This window comes from Natator depressus, chromosome 12 (assembly GCF_965152275.1).
Source record: "Natator depressus isolate rNatDep1 chromosome 12, rNatDep2.hap1, whole genome shotgun sequence".
NCBI classification, from domain to species: domain Eukaryota; kingdom Metazoa; phylum Chordata; order Testudines; family Cheloniidae; genus Natator; species Natator depressus.
In genome coordinates, this window is record NC_134245.1 from 11,290,545 (window position 1) to 11,311,491 (window position 20,947).

The following is a 20,947-nucleotide window of genomic DNA, read 5'->3' on the forward strand; positions in this document are numbered from 1 at the left end:
GTGCATATTTTGACTTTTAAGGTTTTCTCACTAACTGAAGCACAGACTTGAATGCTCAAGACACTGGGGGTACAGTATGTTGCTATGCAAGCAAGAGCACGCTTTGTACCTACCGTTCCCTGAGAAGGCCTCTTCTTTGAAAGCATTGTAAATATTGCTCCAGCTGTGTGAAACCAACAGGGAAGCTACAGTAGCCAGAAAGCCAACCCTGATAGTGCAGACTTGTCAGATAAAATAATTGAGACCTCTCCAATTCTAAGTGAACAAAGCAAGGTTCCCAACCACCATCTTCCTTTGCCTCTTTCTTGTTGCCAAGCTCACCCTAACCTTGAACTCTTCCTTCAGGCTGGCTAGGGAAGGGAGCTTCTTCCTGTAATTGAGGGGTCTCCTGGTTGAGTGACTTCTCTTAATGGAAGCCATCCCTGAATATTGGAGCTTGCCGAAAACATGGTGCCTGTGAAACGGCCTGTGGCTCTAGCCACAGTTACTTTGTTTTCCCCTTAGAAAGCAGACTTCCCAAGTGTAATTCTGTCCTACCTGCTTCACCTACAAAGACTGTAGATTCTTCTGATACACACCTCATTTTTGAGGCATGCACAGTTTGGTGAGCTTTAGGATATGTGAAGACTGAGGACATTGTGGGCAAGATTTTTCAAAAGACCCAACCCTGCTGTTTTTGCAAATGCAATTTCCAGTCCTTCCCTCACCCCCCACCTTCTTAGTGAAATGACTTCCCCTCTGCTTTGAGCATTGAAATCTTAAAACTGCCCAATTTAGTGGGGATAGGAGCCAAAACTATTGTGCAAAAACTGAACACAAAGGGGTGTACAAACTGATCTATTAGCCGGCTGTGCCAAACTGGCTGCTTGTTTTAGTCATTCATTTTCAAGGCCAGAAGGGACGGCAGTGATTTAATTGGACCTCCTGCTTAACACAGGTCACTGAATTTCAGCCCTAGCCTCGCTTTTCCTGGCCTCCTCCCCTGCTCTAGAATATATTACTCCTTTCCTGTTTAATAGGCTGCTGGGTGGTACTTTGATAGTTGTGCCTTCCTAATGAGTAGCTAAGGTAAAATGGCGCCCCCTGCTGCATATTCATGATGTTTTCCTCAACATGGGAAGGTGAGTGTGAGTCATGCATCGACCATGTGTGTCCTGATTCAGCTTTGCTAGAACAGCTAATTAATATTAGCACCACTCACTCGAAATTGACAAGATGCCAGGTGTAACAGTGCAGGAGCAGGTATTGCAGACAGGCCAAATGGCTTCCCATGGTGCTTTCTTGCATGCAAGATATTTCACTTCGGAATCCTGCTGCCCACATTTTAAAACAAAGAAACCATTGGAAGGTTGTGTGTGACACGTATCATCTAGGTAAACTCTCCTCTAGGCAAACTCTCCTCTAGGCAAAGGCATTTTTTTTTTTTTCCAGGCAGAATTTTGCTATGAAACAACAGGCAGATGTCAATGGGACTATAGTAATTTCAAATACACAAACAAGACCAATCATCTATCTTGAGTGTCCTAAATCTCCCTCCTCTTAGCTGGGATAGCTAAGGACTAGCTGGGAATATTAAAGCTAAAACTGGTATGCGGTACAGTGTGTGAAGAGAGGTGTCTTATTATTTTATTTTTTTTAATATATCACCACCACTGATTTCAAGGTGGAAGGAGATGCAGCCATGTCTGTTTCATCTCTGAATGTTTGTGTTTGGGCACCAGCTCAGTTTTCAAGCATCAGGCAAAGTGCACTCTCATCGTAATTTCTTGAAAAGATGGGTGGTATTGAAGTTTTTGCCGTCTTGTCCCGTGCCGCTGACCTCCGCTTAGTTCTGAGTGAACACCAAGGTTGATAGTTCCTTCATGCTTTCCATTTCATGTAAATTGTTCTTTCACCCTTTACAAATTCTTTATATACCCTCGAAAAACTTTGTATACTAACAAAAACATGAGTGCGTGGTGTCTGGGTAATGATCCCACCAGAACCCTTACAGCACCAGGAATAATATCAAGAGAAAACCGTTTGAGTTTGGGAATAACACTGACCTATTTCTAAAGCCACCCAATCAGAAAGTGAGTGGGAGACATGGTTAACTGAGCTATTCTGCAATAGCACAACCCTCTTTCCTCCTCCAAGCAATATGCCTTCTGCAAGCCTGGGTGGTTTCTGCAGCAGTATCATAGAAACGTAGGGCTGGAAGGAACCCCGAGATGTCATCTAAGTCTAGACCCCTGCGCTGAGGCAGGACCACAGTAAAACTAAATCATGTTCCTAAAAACCTCCAACGATGGGGATTCCACAATCTTACTTGTAAGTCTATTCCAGAGCTTAAACTACCTATACAATTTTAAAGTTTTTCCTAATATCTAACTTAAATCTCCCCTGCTGCAAATTAAGCCCCTTACAGCTTGTCCTACCTTCATTGGACATGGAGAACAATTGATCATAACAGTCCTTAACATATTTGGAGACTTAAAAGGTCTTCCCTCTGTCTTCTTTTCTCAAGACTAAACATGCCCTGTTTTTAATCTTTTCCCCACAGGTCAGGTTTTCCAAACCTTTGATCACTTTTGTTGCTCTCCTCTGCACACCCTCCAACTTGTCCACATGCATGGGAAGCCCAAGCCTTCCTATACACACCGTCTGCTCAGCCATGAATTCATCTCCAGGATTCGTGTGTCCCTGCCTGGACCCTTACCCTCAATAAGGAGGATGGATGATAACACAACTTGTGCCCTAGCTCCTTTACCCTTACTTCCACAGCACTGCACCCAGCTGATCTGCTCAGGGTCAAGCAGCATGGGGTGGTGGTCAGAGGGACAGATGAACCTTGGCAATGTAGAGGAGACTGGAGGTGACTGACCCCAATGGCAAAGCATGTTGTACTCAGGTTCCAAAATGAATACTACTGATGCTATTGAACTGGAGCAAAGTAACTGCTGCATTAGTCACAAGAATAATTACAGACAGGCCAGAACCAAACCCTGGATGCAAATACTTCTGAATGTTGGGAAAGGGGATAAATCTGGATCCACTTGTAGCCACTTGCCTCTACCTCCATAAGGGAGCAAACCAAACTCCAGCTCCAAAGACTTCAGGGTGTATAAAATCTAGGTCTGAATTTGGCTGCTCAGGCTCTTCTCTATTAATTACTCTGGACAAGATTATTTGTTTTTTGGACTTCTGGTTGTAGGTAAACCGGCCCAAGATGGGTGGGAAATAAGTACAGTCAGGTTCTAGTAACCAGATTTTAATTGGTTGAGTGGAAGGAGAATGTAATGGCCATTTTAATTTCAGTCTTGATACTTTGTTTATGAAGGATTTAGTTACCAACTAACTATGGGGGATGTCACTCAATATTGTACTACTACAGCAGTTAGACTGCATCCTTTCACTCAAAAGTTAAGTCAAAAGTTAAACCCAAGTTTAACCAACTGGTACTAATGTTAATCCTTGTACTATTCGAAAAATATAGAACATGTAACACACGCCTGTGTATGTAACTGATGCACAGTAGTGGTGCTAGAGGAAGGGGATTTGGTGAGGCAATAGATTTCAGTTTCAATATTATAAAGTAAAATATGGGGAGAAAAATGGCACAGAGGGGCAAAAGAGAGAAAATATTTAATGCCCAGTGTCGGCTTTAGCTCAGTTATTTATCCAAAAATAATTCACCCCATGTGCTTTCTAACAAGTAATGTTGGCATCGGGGTTTATAATAGCTTTTTCTGCTCTCCACTATAAGCTAAGAATAGAGGTTACACTTCTGTAGTATTGCAGTACTGAAGTAGATGACTATTTAGTCTGTCCTATAACCAAATTTTGCTGGCTGACTTTTGAGTCATCTGTATCCTTGTCATTTCAGGAGCTGGACTGGTAATCAAGGGGTTTATGTTCAGCTAGTCACCATTTCAAATTCTTGGTGACACACTGCTGACAGTCATAAATGTATACCTCTATACACATCCTCATGTTCAAACCAGTACCGTGTCAGCGCTGGATTCCCTGTTCCTCTTATTGGTCATGTGCCTTTTCTCTGATTATTCATGCAACTTTTCTGTTTTCTGCCAGTCCTCTCAGGTGACCTCAGATGATGATGGCATAACTGCTTTTTCCACACTTAAAAAAAAAAAAAAATTTCACAGTAGCACTTAATTAATTTTCAACATTGCCTTACTTGTCATACTGGTCCAATGACTGACTTACACTCCTTATTCAGCTGCTATGACTACAGCCAGGCTAGTACTCCAAGACAATATTTGCCAACAGTCACCCCTCCTCCTCCCCCTAACTGCTTTTATTCACTTCCCATTAACATTTCATGAACAAACTTTTGCTCATGGGAACAGAGAGTCAGAGCAGGGAGCCACAAATTTTTACACCAGAAGGCTAAATAATGTGTGACAATCATCTAAACAGGGAGCAGAAACAATACCTTATGAACTTAGCCAATCACACACCACTATGAATTGCAGCTGTTCTAAGCAACAGTTACAATAGCTGATTTCAGAGTAACAGCCGTGTTAGTCTGTATTCGCAAAAAGAAAAGGAGTACTTGTGGCACCTTAGAGACTAACCAATTTATTTGAGCATAAGCTTTCGTGAGCTATAGCTCACTTCATCGGATGCATACTGTGGAAAGTGTAGAAGATCTTTTTATACACACAAAGCATGAAAAAATACCTCCCCCCACCCCACTCTCCTGTTGGTAATAGCTTATCTAAAGTGATCACTCTCCTTACAATGTGTATGATAATCAAGGTGGGCCATTTCCAGCACAAATCCAGGGTTTAACAAGAATGTCTGAGGAGGGGGAGGGGTAGGAAAAAACAAGGGGAAATAGGCTTGAATAGAGACTGGGAGTGGCTAAGTCATTATGCAAGGTAACCTAAGTTAATTGTATCCAATTTGCAAATGAATTCCAATTCAACAGTTTCTTGCTGGAGTCTGGATTTGAAGTTTTTTTTGTTGTAATATCGCAACTTTCATGTCTGTAATCGCGTGACCAGAGAGATTGCAGTGTTCTCCGACTGGTTTATGAATGTTATAATTCTTGACGTCTGATTTGTGTCCATTTATTCTTTTACGTAGAGACTGTCCAGTTTGACCAATGTACATGGCAGAGGGGCATTGCTGGCACATGATGGCATATATCACATTGGTGGATGTGCAGGTGAACGAGCTTCTGATAGTGTGGCTGATGTTATTAGGCCCTGTGATGGTGTCCCCTGAATAGATATGTGGGCACAGTTGGCAACGGGCTTTGTTGCAAGGATAGGTTCCTGGGTTAGTGGTTCTGTTGTGTGGTATGTGGTTGCTGGTGAGTATTTGCTTCAGGTTGGGGGGCTGTCTGTAGGCAAGGACTGGCCTGTCTCCAGCCACGCAGACATTAAATATATTTGCCTAAGCACTTGGTGCATTCAGTCAATTAAAGAACATATTTGTAAAGCTCAACATGCACAGTTCTTAAGAAGTCTGAAAGAGGGGCTCAAATTCATTGAATAAATTGTTCACCCATCTCTAGCTATTACATGCCTCTCATTACACCAAACTATCTATGCATTCTAACTCACTTAGTAAAAGAGTAGAAAACCAGTGCTCTGTAGCAAGTTTATGCAAAAAGCAGAAGACCTTGCTATCATGAAAATAAGCCTGCTCTGACACAATAGCGGCAGCAGTTTCTATCGAAAAATATAAAATGAGAAAAGCTTTTAAAAGCAGTTGATTCATTTAGAGAGCATCTCCATAGCACTTGTGCCACAGCTTAGCCATCGTGGCCCGTATGAATGCCTCACCATTCAGCAAGGATACCAACCCTGATTCACGTTTTCTTTAGGCATATTGTGAAGGAAGATTAATGGACACGTTCACTGATCAATTCATGGAAGATTTACAGGCAATTTACAACACTAGGAGCAATCTTCATATTAGTGGGAGAATGCCTCGATATTCCAAGCTACCCTGATCCTAAATTTTCCAGGTTAGTTCAAGCTGGAGTTGATCATGTCCAATGTGGCACGTTATATTACACTCAGGAATGCAGTCATGACATTTCATACCATAGAAATGCCATAAATAATGATCTAGATTGGATTAAGTTCTGCAAACTGGTAAATTCAGCACTCAACCAACTTTACTCTTGGTGTCCTGTACATCTGTTGGTCTCATGGGCAGTGTGCTACGGAATTTAGCTCAGTGACATAAAAAGATGAATGTGTCCACTGGTAGTTGAGAGCTGCTAGGCTTTGTAGTTAGGTATTTGGGGGAGGGGTGGGGTGCAGAGGGAAAGTTGGTTGGTTTTTAAATGTAATGTGCTTCATTAGTTTTTACATTCATTAGGTACAGTGTCTTTCGCAGCAGCCTTCTGGAAATTCCCATTCCTTGCCTTTTTGAGTTATTCAGAGCCTGTTACAAGAAAGGCCCTTCCAAGTTAATCATCTCTCACCCGACTGACCTAGGATCTTGAACTCTAGAAATATTTCTCACCTCTTCCCACTACTCTTTCCAGGTGAGGTCCTGGATAGTCCAGCTTCTAGCATCTCATCATATTCATCCCACAGCAGACTCTTTGGCATTGTTAGTGCTGCTGCTTCCTCCCACCCCCCTTTTGAGTTGCACATATTTCACTGCTTTCCTTTGAAAACTAGGTCCCTTTCTGTAATATTTGATCAACAAGTGGCAAAGCACAGAGTGGTTTCCTTCTCATGTGATTAAAAGCAAAGTCGGTAGGAAGGAGTAGGAGTGAGAGGGGGAGGATAAAAATGTATTAGCACAAGTAGACACAAAACTGAAGTCTGGTTAACAAAGCAGCTAGGGTGTGTATAAAAGTGGTGATTAGGTAAGTGATAGGAACCTACTGCAATGAGAGTATTGCTTGCTGGAATTCACCTTTCGTGTGAGGGGCAGGAGTCTTCTCAGAACAAAAGTCCCCACAGCCATGCAAGACTTGGTTTTTAAAGCATTACAATCTTCCATCCCTGATCTGCTGGGAACCAGTCTTCAGTACATATCTATCCCAAGGCATCCTTTTCTCTTCTATTCCTCTTTTCCTCCCCTCCATCTGAACTACGGCTTTAGTCCACACCTTTTCTGTTCACTTCCAGCCTCCCCCTGACCCACTTTACATCCCTTAATTGGTTTTTCATTATCAAATCGAGGTTCTTCACTGATACCAGGGCCATGGTTAATTTACTAAGTGCCTACACCACCTGCCTGGCATTCCTGTTCAGATGATACATAATTTTTTGGTTAGAATTAAGTTTATTTGCTTAGCAATAAATGAGAATTTAAATAACTGCTCTTTAAGGGAAATTGGCCCTAAAAGCTGCTCCTTACTGTAGAAGCCTTAATGCCAGGATTTATTTACTTTTTGTGTTTTCAAACTAATCCTCCAGGCCTGGAAACACCTCAGCCCTCTAAAGCTGTGCAGGGATTGCTATTTTTGAGGGTCTGCTAGGATCTACTGTTGCTGGGGAAGGGTATTTGTGAATGTGCTTTCTAATTTCTTGTAAAAGTAAGTTTTCAAAGAAGCTGGAAAGGCATTTAGTCAGCTCCTTTTGTTAGGGGTTTTGCGCCAGATCATGCTGTTACCTTGCATTTACCCCAGCTTTTAGGATCGTTATTTCCCCCACCCACCACTTTACTATCCAGCTTTTCAAGAGTTTCATGGCTGTGAGAACACGCAGTGATGCTCTGAGCACTGGGGCACTGTAACCAAATCTTTCCATGTTGGAAAGTCCCAATTCTGCTCTCGTATCTTGTGGAGTGTAGATCAGGCGTAACTCCACTGAAGCCAGTGCAGTTACACCAGACCAAGACTGGTGTGAGGAGACTGAGGCCCAAAGTATTGCTTCTGTGACTTGTCAGGGCATCTTTAGAAGTGCCTAGCTTTTAAATTATTTCTTAGGTTTTTTTTCTCTACACTTGTTATGCTGTCTTTAAGAAGACACGTTCAGGTTAAATGCTAGAAAGGGAAGAGAAGGGACACGGCCCAGAACCAAATAGTGAACCAAAGGACCAAAATGCTTGGTACGCAACTAGATTTGTTCATCTTCCCTCCTTTTTATAATCCTGATTTTTAGAAGTCAGATGAGATGTTTCATAGAGTTTAAGGCCCGAAGAAATCATCAGCTCATGTAGTCTGACCTCTTGTATATCCCAGCATTAGATTTCACCCTGATTGACCAAAACATTTCAGTCCTCAGGAAACTAAACTGTGTCATAGGCAGCAAACAGGAGAGACCAAAGTGCCTGCAATGGCAGAGAACTGAGTAAGTGAGATGATCCCAGCAGGCAAATGACACCCTACAGAGGAAGGCAATCTTCCCTCCACTTTCCCTCCCTAACAATCTGAAATTGGTGAAATTCCTTCCTGACTCCCAGATCTGGTGCTCAGTCAGACCCTGAGCACGTGAGTAAGACACTCCAGCCAGGTATCTACAGAGGATTCTCTCTCACCTCAGAACTGGCCACCTTTTTCATGTCTTATCTCCAGCTCTGGCCACTATCTCGTGCTTCAGAGGAAGTCTTCCCCCCCAGCCCCTGCTCCCGTTTAGCCAGTTTGTTGTGCATCTGTGGATGGGTGGAGTAGGGATGCGTCCTGATGTTTTCGGGTGACCAGATGAAGCCCTGAAACATGACATTTGATTTTAGTTATGTTAATGCAGAGCTGCAAATCTTCTGAGCATTCTAAGGTGAATTATTAAGTATACTTTCTCTCTGATAAGTAAAGCTATATACATGTCTCTGGTAGAAGCAGAATGATGGAAATGAATGCATGTGGTACACTGCCTCATCTTTGCATATTACAGGCAAGGAACATATACCTTTTCAAGTGTTTGACACCTTCATTGAGAGAGTGATTTACTCAGGAACAGGAATAAGACTTTTTTCTATCAATACTAGGGAGCATTGACTACAAATATCTTGTTGTCCCAGACCTTCCCAGCAGATGTCGCTACTGTGACAATTTTTCCAAACAGTAGCTCAAGATAGTAAATGTAAACAGGTAAGCATCGCAAGCTCTCCTACACAGTCAGAATCTGCTGAAACAGCAGGAGGAAATCTTAACTGCAACTCTACTGTGTAAAGTTTAGCTCTATTGCCGTTTGGTAGGATTAGGTAATGTTACAGTATTTTTGTTACATCATTCTTTGCAACAGAAATGAGTTAAGTAATCATGGTCAGAAATTAACCAAATCCTAGAATGGCTAGTTCCATAGTCTCCCTGTGGTGGTCTTGCACTTAATGCCTAAAATAGGAAATGAAAAGTAAAAAAGCAAAATTATAAAAATCGGCTAACTGAAAGGTGGATATGAAGCCTTTAGTTTCCTGTGTACACTCACATACAGAGATGCTATTTCCTAAGATCTGTCCCATTTTTCTCACTACACCTTCAATATAAGGTCACATTTGTTTATGACTAATATTACCATGAATCTGTGTATGAAACTGAAATGTTTTAGAAATTGCCATTTCTTAACCATCACACCTTTGTAATGGCTTCGTATAGGAGCCTACTAGGAGCGTGTAAATGTTTCCCATCTCTTCTTAAGAGATGAAAATGCATACAATACAAAGTTAAAAAGGGTTGTGGTGTCAGATCACTGACAAAGGGTGGAAACCTGGGTTATGAATCAGACAGCAGGGTTCGATGCTAAACTCAATCAGTGAAGTCACAATCAGGTACCTGTTGGAGTCTCAAGTACTTTTCAGTTTAACCATAACAAATTATTCTCATCTGTGCTTTCTGCTACACTCTGCTAGAGAGCCTGAATGTTCATTCATGTAATCCAGCACTTCATCACATAGTTAACATTTTAATATCCTTGTACTAAGAGCTTTCCAAAGTGGTCCGTTCCCTGAAAAGCTAAATATAAAGACGAGAGCTCAAGCAACGAGCTACAACACACAAAGTAATCAGGGTAAGGCCTGGAGAAGAAGCATGTGCCTTACAAAGTATCCTGCATCTCCCCTGTCTTCCTCTCGCCCCATAAGGGAGAAATGGGCTTTGAAGCAGAAGGCAGGGGGAGAGAGGCTGGCAAGGGAGGGATTGTGAGGGAGGGGGTGAGTAGCCAGTAAGGTGAGAAGAATGACTATCCACATTAAAAATGATGAAAGCAGAGTCAGTGATGCCCAGGGCAGTGGGAAGGGTCCTCCGCACAAGCGAGGAGTGACATTTTTTTGAGCCGGAGGAAGGAAGAGAAGGAAGTGTCCAATTCATGCCCCACAGGCATGCTGTTTTCTCCCTCAGCTGAGGAGCCCAAGCCTGGTGCTCTTGGGAGAGTGCTGCATCATAAGTGTGCCATTGCTGTTGTCCTGGTATGGAAGGGCCTCTCTTTTGCTACCATTGCTCCAGATCCTGGGTCACAGAAAGAACCCAAACCACGGACTTTCCTCAGCAGGGTTGCCACTTCTGTGTAGTTATCTGGAAGGACAAAATGCTCCTTTCACAGCATTGCTATTTTGCTATATGCCTGGAATAAAATTTGGGTCCAGCTACCCCACAGGATATGGAACAGATGTGAAAATTGCATGGGTGTCAGCTTGAGTCCTCAGGGTTAGTTACAATTTTCATCATTTAGTCTTCCCCTGACTGGAGTACATATTCTCTAACCCCCTAATGAACCAGTCTTCAGCTGTCTTAGATCTTAGCTGTATACAGTGGTGTTGCAGCTGTGGTGTCCCAGGCTATTAGAGACAAGGTGAGGTGAGCTAATATTGTTTATGGGACCAATTTCTGTTGGTGAGAGAGGTTTCCACAGAGCTCTTCTTTTGGTCACCTGAAGAAGAACTGTGTGCAAGTTTAAAAGCTTGATCCAATAAAAGATATTACCTCACCCACCTTGTCTCTCATCGGTCTCAGCTTCTTTTCTCTAAGTAGCTACAAAGCATTGATCTAGATTACTAATGTTACTGTACACTAATTACATACCTAATTATAGTGGAAAAATGTAGAATAGTGTTCAAACATCAAGCACTATATTTAGTAAATCTTACGTATAATTACTTAGCATTGAATCACTGGCACAGTGGCCAGCCTTTCTAGTCTATAAATAAGGACTATCAGTAAAGATGAACAGTCCCCACTCTGAATAGGTGACTAATCCTAAATTGATCAGTGCTCTCTGTGAGTGAGATCCTTGCCTGCCTCACCCAGACAGGTGCAATATTGCCAACCAAAGACTATAGATCTAGCCTAAATTTGGAATTTGTTCAACTGTGAGATAGGGGGTTAATATAATTACACGTACTCCTAGGTAGCTAGAAAACACTGAGTTCATAACCAATTAATCTTTCTGTAGCTCATTAAATTGCTTGGAAGAGATCAATCTTTTCAAAATCAGCAACCTTACTGAGGTTCCGACTTGTCCTTCACCTTCCAAGAAATCCATGTAGCATAAGCTGACTAGTTCTTGGATTGATGCTCAAAATTACTGCATTTTATTTAAGCTCTCCTCTGTGCACTGGGAAAAGGAATCACTGCATAAGCACAAGTTCCAAGGACTGCAACAGGGGTAGCAGTGATTGGATCTGTAGTAACAGAGCTCCAGAAACCTGAATCTACAATGCAAGCAGTGCAGATGGACTATGCACTCCCAAGCTTCCGTAGTCACATATTGGTTGATTACTCACTTTTTGCAAGCAAAATAGATTTCATCCACTAACTTGAATTCCATAAAAATAGTATTCTAAATTTCTGAAAGTATTAAGGTGCAGGTTGGGACACCTTGTAGAAATACTGTTTAGCTCTTATTAAAAAGAATGAGGAGTACTTGTGGCACCTTAGAGCCTAACATTTTATTTGAGCATAAGCTTTCGTGGGCTAAAACCCACTTCATCAGAGTGCAGTGGAAAATACAGTAATATATACATACACAGAGAGAGAACATGGAAAAAATGGGTGTTGCCATACACACTATAATGAGAGGTATCAGTCAAGGTGGGTTATCAACAGCAGGAGAAAAAAACCTTTTTGTAGTGATGATCAAGATGGCCCATTTCCAACAGTTGACAAGAAGGTGTGAGTAACAGTAGGGGGAAAAATAAGCATGGGGAAATAGTTTTACTTTGTGTAATGACCCATCCACTCCCAGTCTTTAGTCAAGCCTAATTTAATGGTGTCCGGGTTTGCAAATTAATTATAATTCAGCAGTTTCTCACTGAAGTCTGTGTTTGAAGTTTTTTTTGTTGTAGTATTGCAGCTTTTAGGTCTGTAATCGAGTGACCAGAGAGAGTGAAGTGTTCTCCAACTGGTTTTTGAATGTTATAATTCTTGACGTCTGATTTGTGTCTGTCTGTCCTTTTACATAGAGACTGTCCGGTTTGGCCAATGTACAGGGGCATTGTTGGCACATATCACATTGGTAGATGTGCAGGTGAACAAGCTTCTGCCAGTGTGGCTGATGTGATTAAGTCCTATGATTATGTCCCCTGAATAGATATGTGGACACAGTTAGCAACGGGCTTTGTTGCAAGGATTCTACTGGCTGTAGGAGGACCGTGCCTAATAGGGTACAGAATGTGAGTGAGGCCAAACAGCAAAAATTAAGATGTTTGTACACCAATGCGAGGAGCCTAGGTAACAAAATGGAGGAACTAGAGCTACTGGTGCAGGAAGTGAAACCAGATATTATAGGGATAACAGAAACATGGTGGAATAGTAGTCATGACTGGACTACAGGTATTGAAGGGTATGTGCTGTTTAGGAAAGACCGAAATAAAGGTAAAGGTGATGGAGTAGCATTGTATATCAAATGATGAGGTAGAATGTAAAGAAATAAGCGATGAAATGGATATGACTGAGTCCATCTGGGCAAAAATTACATTGGGGAAGAAAACTATTAGAGCCTCCCCTGGGATGGTGCTTGGGGTGTGCTATAGACCGCCGGGATCTAATTTGGATATGGATAGAGCCCTTTTTAATAAATTAAATACTAATGGAAACTGTGTGTGATCATGGGAGACTTTAACTTCCCAGATATAAACTGGAGGACGAGTGCTAGTAATAATAATAGGGCTCATTTTCCTAGATGCGATAGCTGATGGATTCCTTCATCAAGTAGTTGCTGAACCGACTAGAGGGGATGCCATTTTATATTTGGTTTTGGTGAGTAGTGAGGACCTCATAGAAGAAATGGTTTTAGGGGATAAACTTTGCTCAAGTGATCATGAACTAATTCAGTTCAAACTGAACGGAAGGATTAACAAAAATAAATCTGCAACTAGGGTTTTTGATTTCAAAAGGGCTGACTTTCAAAATTAAGGAAATTAGTTAGGGAAGTGGATTGGACTGAAGAATTTTATGGATCTAAAGGTAGAGGCAGCCTGGGATTATTTTAAATCAAAGCTGCAGAAGCTATCGGAAGCCTGCATCCCAAGAAAGGGGAAAAAATTCATAGGCAAGAGTGGTAGACCAAGCTGGATGAGCAAGCATCTCAAAGAGGTGATTAATAAAAAGCAGAAAGCATACAGGGAGTGGAAGATGGGAGGGATCAGCAAGGAAAGCTACCTTATTGAGGTCAGAACATGTAGGGATAAAGTGAGACAGGCTAAAAGTCAAGTAGAGTTGGACCTTGCAAAGGGAATTAAAACCAATAGTAAAAGGTTCTATAGCCATATAAAGAAGAAAAGAAAGAAAGAAGTGGGACCACTAAACACTGAGGATGGAGTGGAGGTCAAGGATAATCTTGGCATGGCCCAATATCTAAACAAATACTCTGCCTCAGTCTTTAATAAGACTAAAGAGGATCTTAGGGATAATGGTAGCATGACAAATGGGAATGAGGATATGGAGGTAGACATTACCATATTTGAAGTAGAAGCAAAACTCAAACAGTTTAATGGGACTAAATCGGGGGGCCCAGATAATCTTCATCCAAAAATATTAAAGGAATTGGCACATGAAATTGCAAGCCCATTAGCAAGAATTTTTAATGAATCTGTAAACTCAGGGGTTGTACTGTATGATTGGAGAATTGCTAACACAGTTCCTATTTTTAAGAAAGGGAAAAAAAGTGGTCCAGGTAACTACAGGCCTGTTAGTTTGACATCTGTAGTATGCAAGGTCTTGGAAAAAATTTTGAAGAAGGTAGATAAGGACATTGAAGTCAATGGTAAATGGGACAAAATACAACATGGTTTTACAAAAGGTAGATTGTGTCAAACCAACCTGATCTCCTTCTTTGAGAAAGTAACAGATTTTGTAGACAAAGGAAACACAGTGGATCTAATTTACCTAGATTTCAGTAAGGCGTTTGATACCATGACATATGGGGAATTATTAGTTAAATTGGATAAGATGGGGATCAATAGGAAAATTGAAAGGTGGATAAGGAATTGGTTAAAGGGGAGACTACAACAGGTCCTACTGAAAGATGAACTGTCAGGCTGGAGGGAGGTTACCAGTGGAGTTCCTCAAGGATCGGTTTTTGGACCAATCTTATTTAATCTTTTTATTACTGACCTCAGCACAAAAAGTGGGTGTGCGCTAAAAGTTTGCGGATGATACAAAGCTGGGAGGTATTGCCAATTTAGAGAAGGACAGGGATATCCTACAGGAGGATCTGGATGACCTTGTAAACTGGAATAGTAGTAATAGGATGAAATTTAATAGTGAGAAGTGTAAGGTCATGCATTTAGGGATTAACAACAAGAATTTTAGTTATAAGCTAGGGACGCATCAATTAGAAGTAACAGAGGAGGAAAAGGACCTTGGAGTATTGGTTGATCATAGGATGACTATGAGCCGCCAATGTGATATGGCTGTGAAAAAAGCTAATGCGGTCTTGGGATGCATCAGGTGAGGTATTTCCAGTAGGGATAAGGAGGTTTTAGTACTGTTATACAAGGCACTGGTGAGACCTCACCTGGAATACTGTGTGCAGTTCTGGTCTCCCATGTTTAAGAAGGATGAATTCAAACTGGAACAGGTACAGAGAAGGGCTACTAGGATGATCCGAGGAATGGAAAACTTGTCTTATGAAAGGAGACTCAAAGAGCTTGGCTTGTTTAGCCTAACTAAAAGAAGGTTGAGGGGAAATCTGATTGCTCTCTATAAATCTATCAGAGGGATAAATACCGGAGAGGGAGAGGAATTATTTAAGCTCAGTACCAATGTGGACACAAGAACAAATGGATATAAACTGGCCACCAGGAAATTTAGACTCAAAATTAGACGAAGGTTTCTAACCATCAGAGGAGTAAAGTTTTGGAATAGCCTTCCAAGGGAAGCAGTGGGGACAAAAGATCTATCTGGCTTTAAGATTAAACTCGATAAGTTTATGGAGGAGATGGTATGATGGGATAACATGGTTTTGGTAATTAAATATTCATGGTAAATAGGCCCAATGGCCTGTGATAGGATATTAGATGGTGTGGGATCCAAGTTACCCAGGAAAGAATTTTCTGTAGTATCTAGCTGATGAATCTTGCCCATATGCTCAGGGTTTAGCTGATCACCATATTTGGGGTCAGGAAGGAATTTTCCTCCAGGGCAGATTAGAAGAGGCCCTGGAGGTTTTTCACCTTCCTCTGTAGCATGGGGCACGGATCACTTGCTGGAGGATTCTCTGCTCCTTGAAGTCTTTAAACTATGATTTGAGGACTTCAATAGCACAGATATAGGTGTGAGGTTTTTTGCAGGAGTGGTGGGTGAAATTCTGTGGCCTGCGTTGTGCAGGAGGTCAGACTAGATGATCATAATGGTCCCTTCTGACCTAAATATCTATGATAGGTTCCTGGGTTGTTGTGTGGTTGCTGGTGAGTATTTGCTTCAGGGTGGGTGGGGTGGGGGGGAGGGGGGAGGGCAGGGCAGGCCTGCTTACAAGCTCTTGACATGGTCACTACTTTGTTTTTATACTGCATTTGTCACCACAGTAACATAAGCACCTCAGCAGTATAACGAAACAAGTGCTAGTCCAGTGTGTCATTTAGATACAGACTTCCACAAGGTCTAGGAATATTTTAATGGTGGTTCTCAAACTGTCACCTTTAGAACTGCTTCTCTCCTTGTGTTGAAGCAACTGTAAGTGTTTACACAGTGATGGCTAATTTTAACCTAGTCCTGGGCTCTTCAGGTTTTTAGATGCTCTACTATTGTCCCACCCACCCTTTGTCAATCACCTCTTGGCATCTGGCATAGCAACATCTGGTTTCTCTTTGGTATAAATTCAGGCGTAATCAGATTTCCGGATGAAATCAAAATCAGAAGAATGAAACCTGTGCGAGGACAGAAGTTTGCAAGCATAGAGCAGATTCAGTGCTGATAAACCATGTTGTGTATTTCCCCTCTCACCCTGCACAACAGTCGATTGTGAACAAACAATTCAACACACTTTAATACGCTGGATGTATGTTCCTCTGGCATTCGTAGTCCTATTCTAATATCCTTACATGCAACCAAGCCATTTTTTTTGTGGCTGTGGAATCAGGAGTTGGGGGGAGAGAGTGGGCACAAAAGCTAGAACTGATGCATGAAATTGAATATTCACCACCTTTTGATAAAATACTGAAGAAAACATCTTGCCTCTAATGACAGCAAATAAGGCTATAATTTTATGAATGAAAGATTACGGTTTACCATGGAGAAAAAAAAGGTACAATAGTGACTTCCATAATTTCATTCTAAATGGAAACATCTTTAACTGGGTGAGCTTGATACTCAAGCACCTGAATTATTAGTGGCATTAACCAGCAGTTTGTGTACTCTCCCATTATGCTTTACCAAGGCTAATTCACTCTGAACTGCAAGAGTATTGGCCATTTCAGTCCAGGGCTAGTTTGTACCAAAATATGCAGCCATTTGGTACCCCAAATAGCAGTACAAGACTAGTGGATTAAAAACAATTTTACTCAACTCTTACATAGGTGATATTTCAATAAACAGTGACACATTATGTATTTTCTTATTTATTTCAACACTATGATTTATGAGCCTAAAATACAAGTTCTTCCCTTTGTATTTCTCAAATAGCACTGCAATCATAACTTACAAAATGTTTAAAATACAAAATGTACATGAAATTACAATACAAGGCTCTGTAAACATCTAGAACTTAATCTTTAGTCAATGTTTATTGTCCCATATTTTTAAATATAAAACTTCAATTTGAACAATTTCCAAACCTCAAGGAATGACATCCATTATGTGTATCAAAAATAGAGTTTCAAAGCTTTGTTTGCATCAGAACAAAATTGTCATTTTTCTCTTTGGTTTACAAAGGATGGCAGTTCCACTGATATAAGATTTAATAGATTGCCAGGTTTGTGGTTAAATTCAGAAACTTAAGTTACTTTTCCAAGGCCCACATCTAATGTGCCAAATACTTCTCAATCTTTATTCTTAACATTGATCCTCCATAGAAGACAGACTACTATTAAGGCTTTCCTTCATGTTTAAAATCTAAACATCAGTATGGAAAGCAGGGACTGAGGAAGGGCAAGAAAGTGGATGCCAACAAATTATCAAGTCACAAGGTATTGTTGTAAAATTAAATTTGCATAGTCCAATGGAGATTGTGTGCTTTTAACAGTCTTTACAGTATCACACAAGCCAAAATAAAATTAAGACCCTTGTACTGAAGCTTTTACAAGGCAAATACAAAAACTGCTTTAGTATCCAAAAGCTATATTTTTTTTAAATAGGAAAGCATCTCTAGGTCTACAGGCATCAAGGTATTTAAAGGCATCAGAAGATTTAGTGCATAGCAACTCTGGATTGTATGGGCTCGCATATTTTAGGTACAGTATGAATTCCAGCTACTCACTCAAAGGACCTGCAAGGAGAAGATGCTGTACCAGTCGTTAGGAGCACAAAACCCACACAAGTATGAAAAGCTCAAAATTAGAGTCCTCCCACAAATATTGATTAATTCAACAGACCCGGTACATTAAATGAAAATTGGAACACACCTTGCACCAGCACACAACCTAAAGACAGTTACACAGCTTACAGTGATTTAAACAGTGTTCTAAAAATGTAACTTGCTGTATTTCTGAACACTTCAGTGTTTTAGCACGTTTAAAGTTAATGAGTAGGGATAGTAACTAAAGAAGCACCTGAGGGACAGTTACAATTCTTTTCAAATGACAGAACTGCCAAAACAACTATTTTGAGAGACACTTACACTAATGTACAGTACATTAACTGAAAGGATGCTTAGCTTCCCAGAATACATAGTTTGTCAGAAATGAATTGACCTGTATAGTGGCCTTAACTTATTCGAAAAAAAAATTTAAGATTTACCACCATGGTAGTCCTAGACAGCATTTTAAAAAATGCATGTTTCCTTAGAAGGAAGTTCCATTTCCACCAACTTTTCAAATGTATGTCTTTTCTAAAGCTCCATGATCCAACAAATACAAAGATATATTCTATATCGTTAACAGTATTGCTAGAACATTACATCTAGACATGTATAGCACACTGGTATTTCATATGCAAGAGGTTCTATGTAAAACTTCCCCCTGCTGCTCTGCCAATACATGTGCCACCACAAAACCTATATTTACTCTAGTGGGTTTTTATTCCTAATGACCTCAATAATGGAGTCCATTTAAGACTTTCTTTGTGTTACTGTAACTTAACATATATAGACAAAACAGCTTCATTTCTCCAAAACAAGAGCATGTCCTGTACATGTATTGATTGCAATGAAAATACCCTCAAATATCTGAATTCAATGTAATCATCCCCTTATAATCAAAGTTGAATATATTTGCTTTTCATTGGAACCAGAATGAATAATGGTTATTTCAACAGAACAACAGAAATCTGAACTAAAACCAATTTCAAGTATGAAAGTGTACTTCTGATCTTACTTTGCTATGTATGAATCTCTCTTTTTTTGTATACCCTGTATGTTCCACATCAGATAGGCCTGTAAACTACAACGTCTTGGGAAATACTTAATGTCGCCTAAATAGGCAGTTTCAGATCCTTTCCTAGGTTTTTAATCAGAGGCCTGAGGTTTTAAAAGCTATGTAGTGTAAATATTACTATCTGATGAAGTGGGTAGGTGAGGAAAATGTATCATTTCATACAAACTGTAAGGGATTAATACCAGTCATTTTCTCATACACTATTTTCCTCTGAAATACTTTGCTTTATAAATTTACCTTTTAACTACGGGCAAATTACTCAAATGTATTTCCTTTAACGCCCTCACGCATAGTAAGTTTCTTTTTAGCAGATAAATGTTCATAGTTCAAATTTAAGAAACTGCCATGTCAAAGTGGCATGATTTAGGCAGATGAACATATAGAATAGGGATGTAAGCAAATGATTTACTGCATGGAAAATATCAGAGCCACTGAAGACTGGTGTATTTCAAAACAGTATTTCATAGGGATAAAACACTTATTAAATCCTCTGCAAATATCAAAATCCCCCCTTATCTAACATGGCTTTGAAATTAAGGTTCTTTACATCAAAATCCTAGTTTTTCAATTTGACTACAAATGTATCGTTTCTATGAAAAAGCTATTTCAGTAAGGAGCCTGTGTTAACAAAGTACAGGAAAATTATCCATATAGTTATAAAAGTTAAATTTTGGAATGTCATTTCTATCCCAACACTTCCATGATGGAATGGTCTCTTTGCAGCCTATCAAATAACATTTTCAGTTTAAAAAGAAGTGCAGATCTACATTTGGCTTGGCTTCCTATGAATCAAAGAAAGAAAACACTAAAGTATTTTTATACAGTGGCTTCCAAGGCATTGGCTTAAGATGACAGGTTGGTTGGTTTTTTTGCCTCTGGAAGATTTCATTATAAAAAGTTATCTTTTAAACAATAAGCTTAAAGGCTGTTCAGAATGACCAAGGTGTACATAACTGTCAATTACAATTCTACTACTTCTTCTAAGGGAAAGAGCAGCACACTGAAGATGTGTATTAAATTTTTCTCCACATTCAGTACTGTGAATATTATAAGAGCAAAACTAACATCTCCACACATTTTAAGCACTTACAATATAAAAGTATTCTATGTAAAACAGCAAAGCTCAATTTTTAAACAGTTAAAATATCTTGTCTTGCTTCTTTGTGTCCACTTACTCAGTCTTTTTTACAGCACTCGAGAAACTAGAATTAGAATGCTCGGTCTCTGCATCAAATGTAACCCACTAAAAGGGCTATGCAAGGATCCATTGTTCCAGTTTATAAAAGGCCACAAGAGTTGGAAGCACAGTGCGGGTAAGAGAAGGGGATGAAGAAGAAATATTCAGAGAAAACTTGAAAGATTTCATGGTCATTTAGGTGCAAGCTTAGCTGCTTTTAGACTCCATCCGATATTCTTGTCTCCAGAGATCCAGGGCATGTATGTGGAGATTGGCCAGCCACTGTTGCTCCATGTGACACTGAGATCTGTGACATATCTCTTCCTATGATCTCATTCACTAAAAAAAAAGTATAAAAAGTTATACAATTGTAACTTACAGCTACTGTAAATATACCTATCTGATGGCTGGGTGTTAGATTTTCAGAAGGGTATACTAATGAGTATTGCACTTCTGGAAAAAGTATCAACCCTATAAACTGAGATGCAGTCAGTAAGTAGCAGAAGGTGAAACAAAATAAATATCAGTAATATTAACAAATGAAAATTAAAGCATATTTGTATCACTACATTCATACCACAGACAGCTTTGAAACACCCCTAAGACAATGACTTTTAAAAAACTGAGTCTGTGTGGGTTTAAAGAAATAAGGGACTAAAAAGAACTGAGGCACAGTGTAGGCAGGTACAGTTCAGGTTTTCCCATGCAGTTGTTCCTCTTGCAGGCCTCACCGGACCAGGGACAGCAATTAACTCAAACTACATTAACTATAGTTTGGGGGTCTTAAGCTAACTTCTACTTACAGAACTTCCTCAGAATTTGGACTTGAGTCAATGCACTATCCTCTCAAGCATGTAAATCTATTTTAGTTCCTCTTCTCATTTAAGTCTG

General features: G+C 40.2%; 1 protein-coding gene across 2 annotated transcripts in view; it reads right to left on the reverse strand.

Annotated features, from left to right (window-relative positions):
- Nucleotides 1-16,897: 16,897 nt before the first annotated feature.
- Nucleotides 16,898-20,947, reverse strand: part of NFATC3 (nuclear factor of activated T cells 3) — a 140,048-nt gene continuing 135,998 nt past the window's right edge. For both annotated transcript variants that reach the window (XM_074968584.1, XM_074968583.1), the window contains one exon: nucleotides 16,898-20,395. In XM_074968584.1, the coding sequence (XP_074824685.1) occupies nucleotides 20,274-20,395 (122 nt within the window). In that variant the 3' untranslated portion in view covers nucleotides 16,898-20,273. The remainder of the gene's footprint in view (nucleotides 20,396-20,947) is intronic.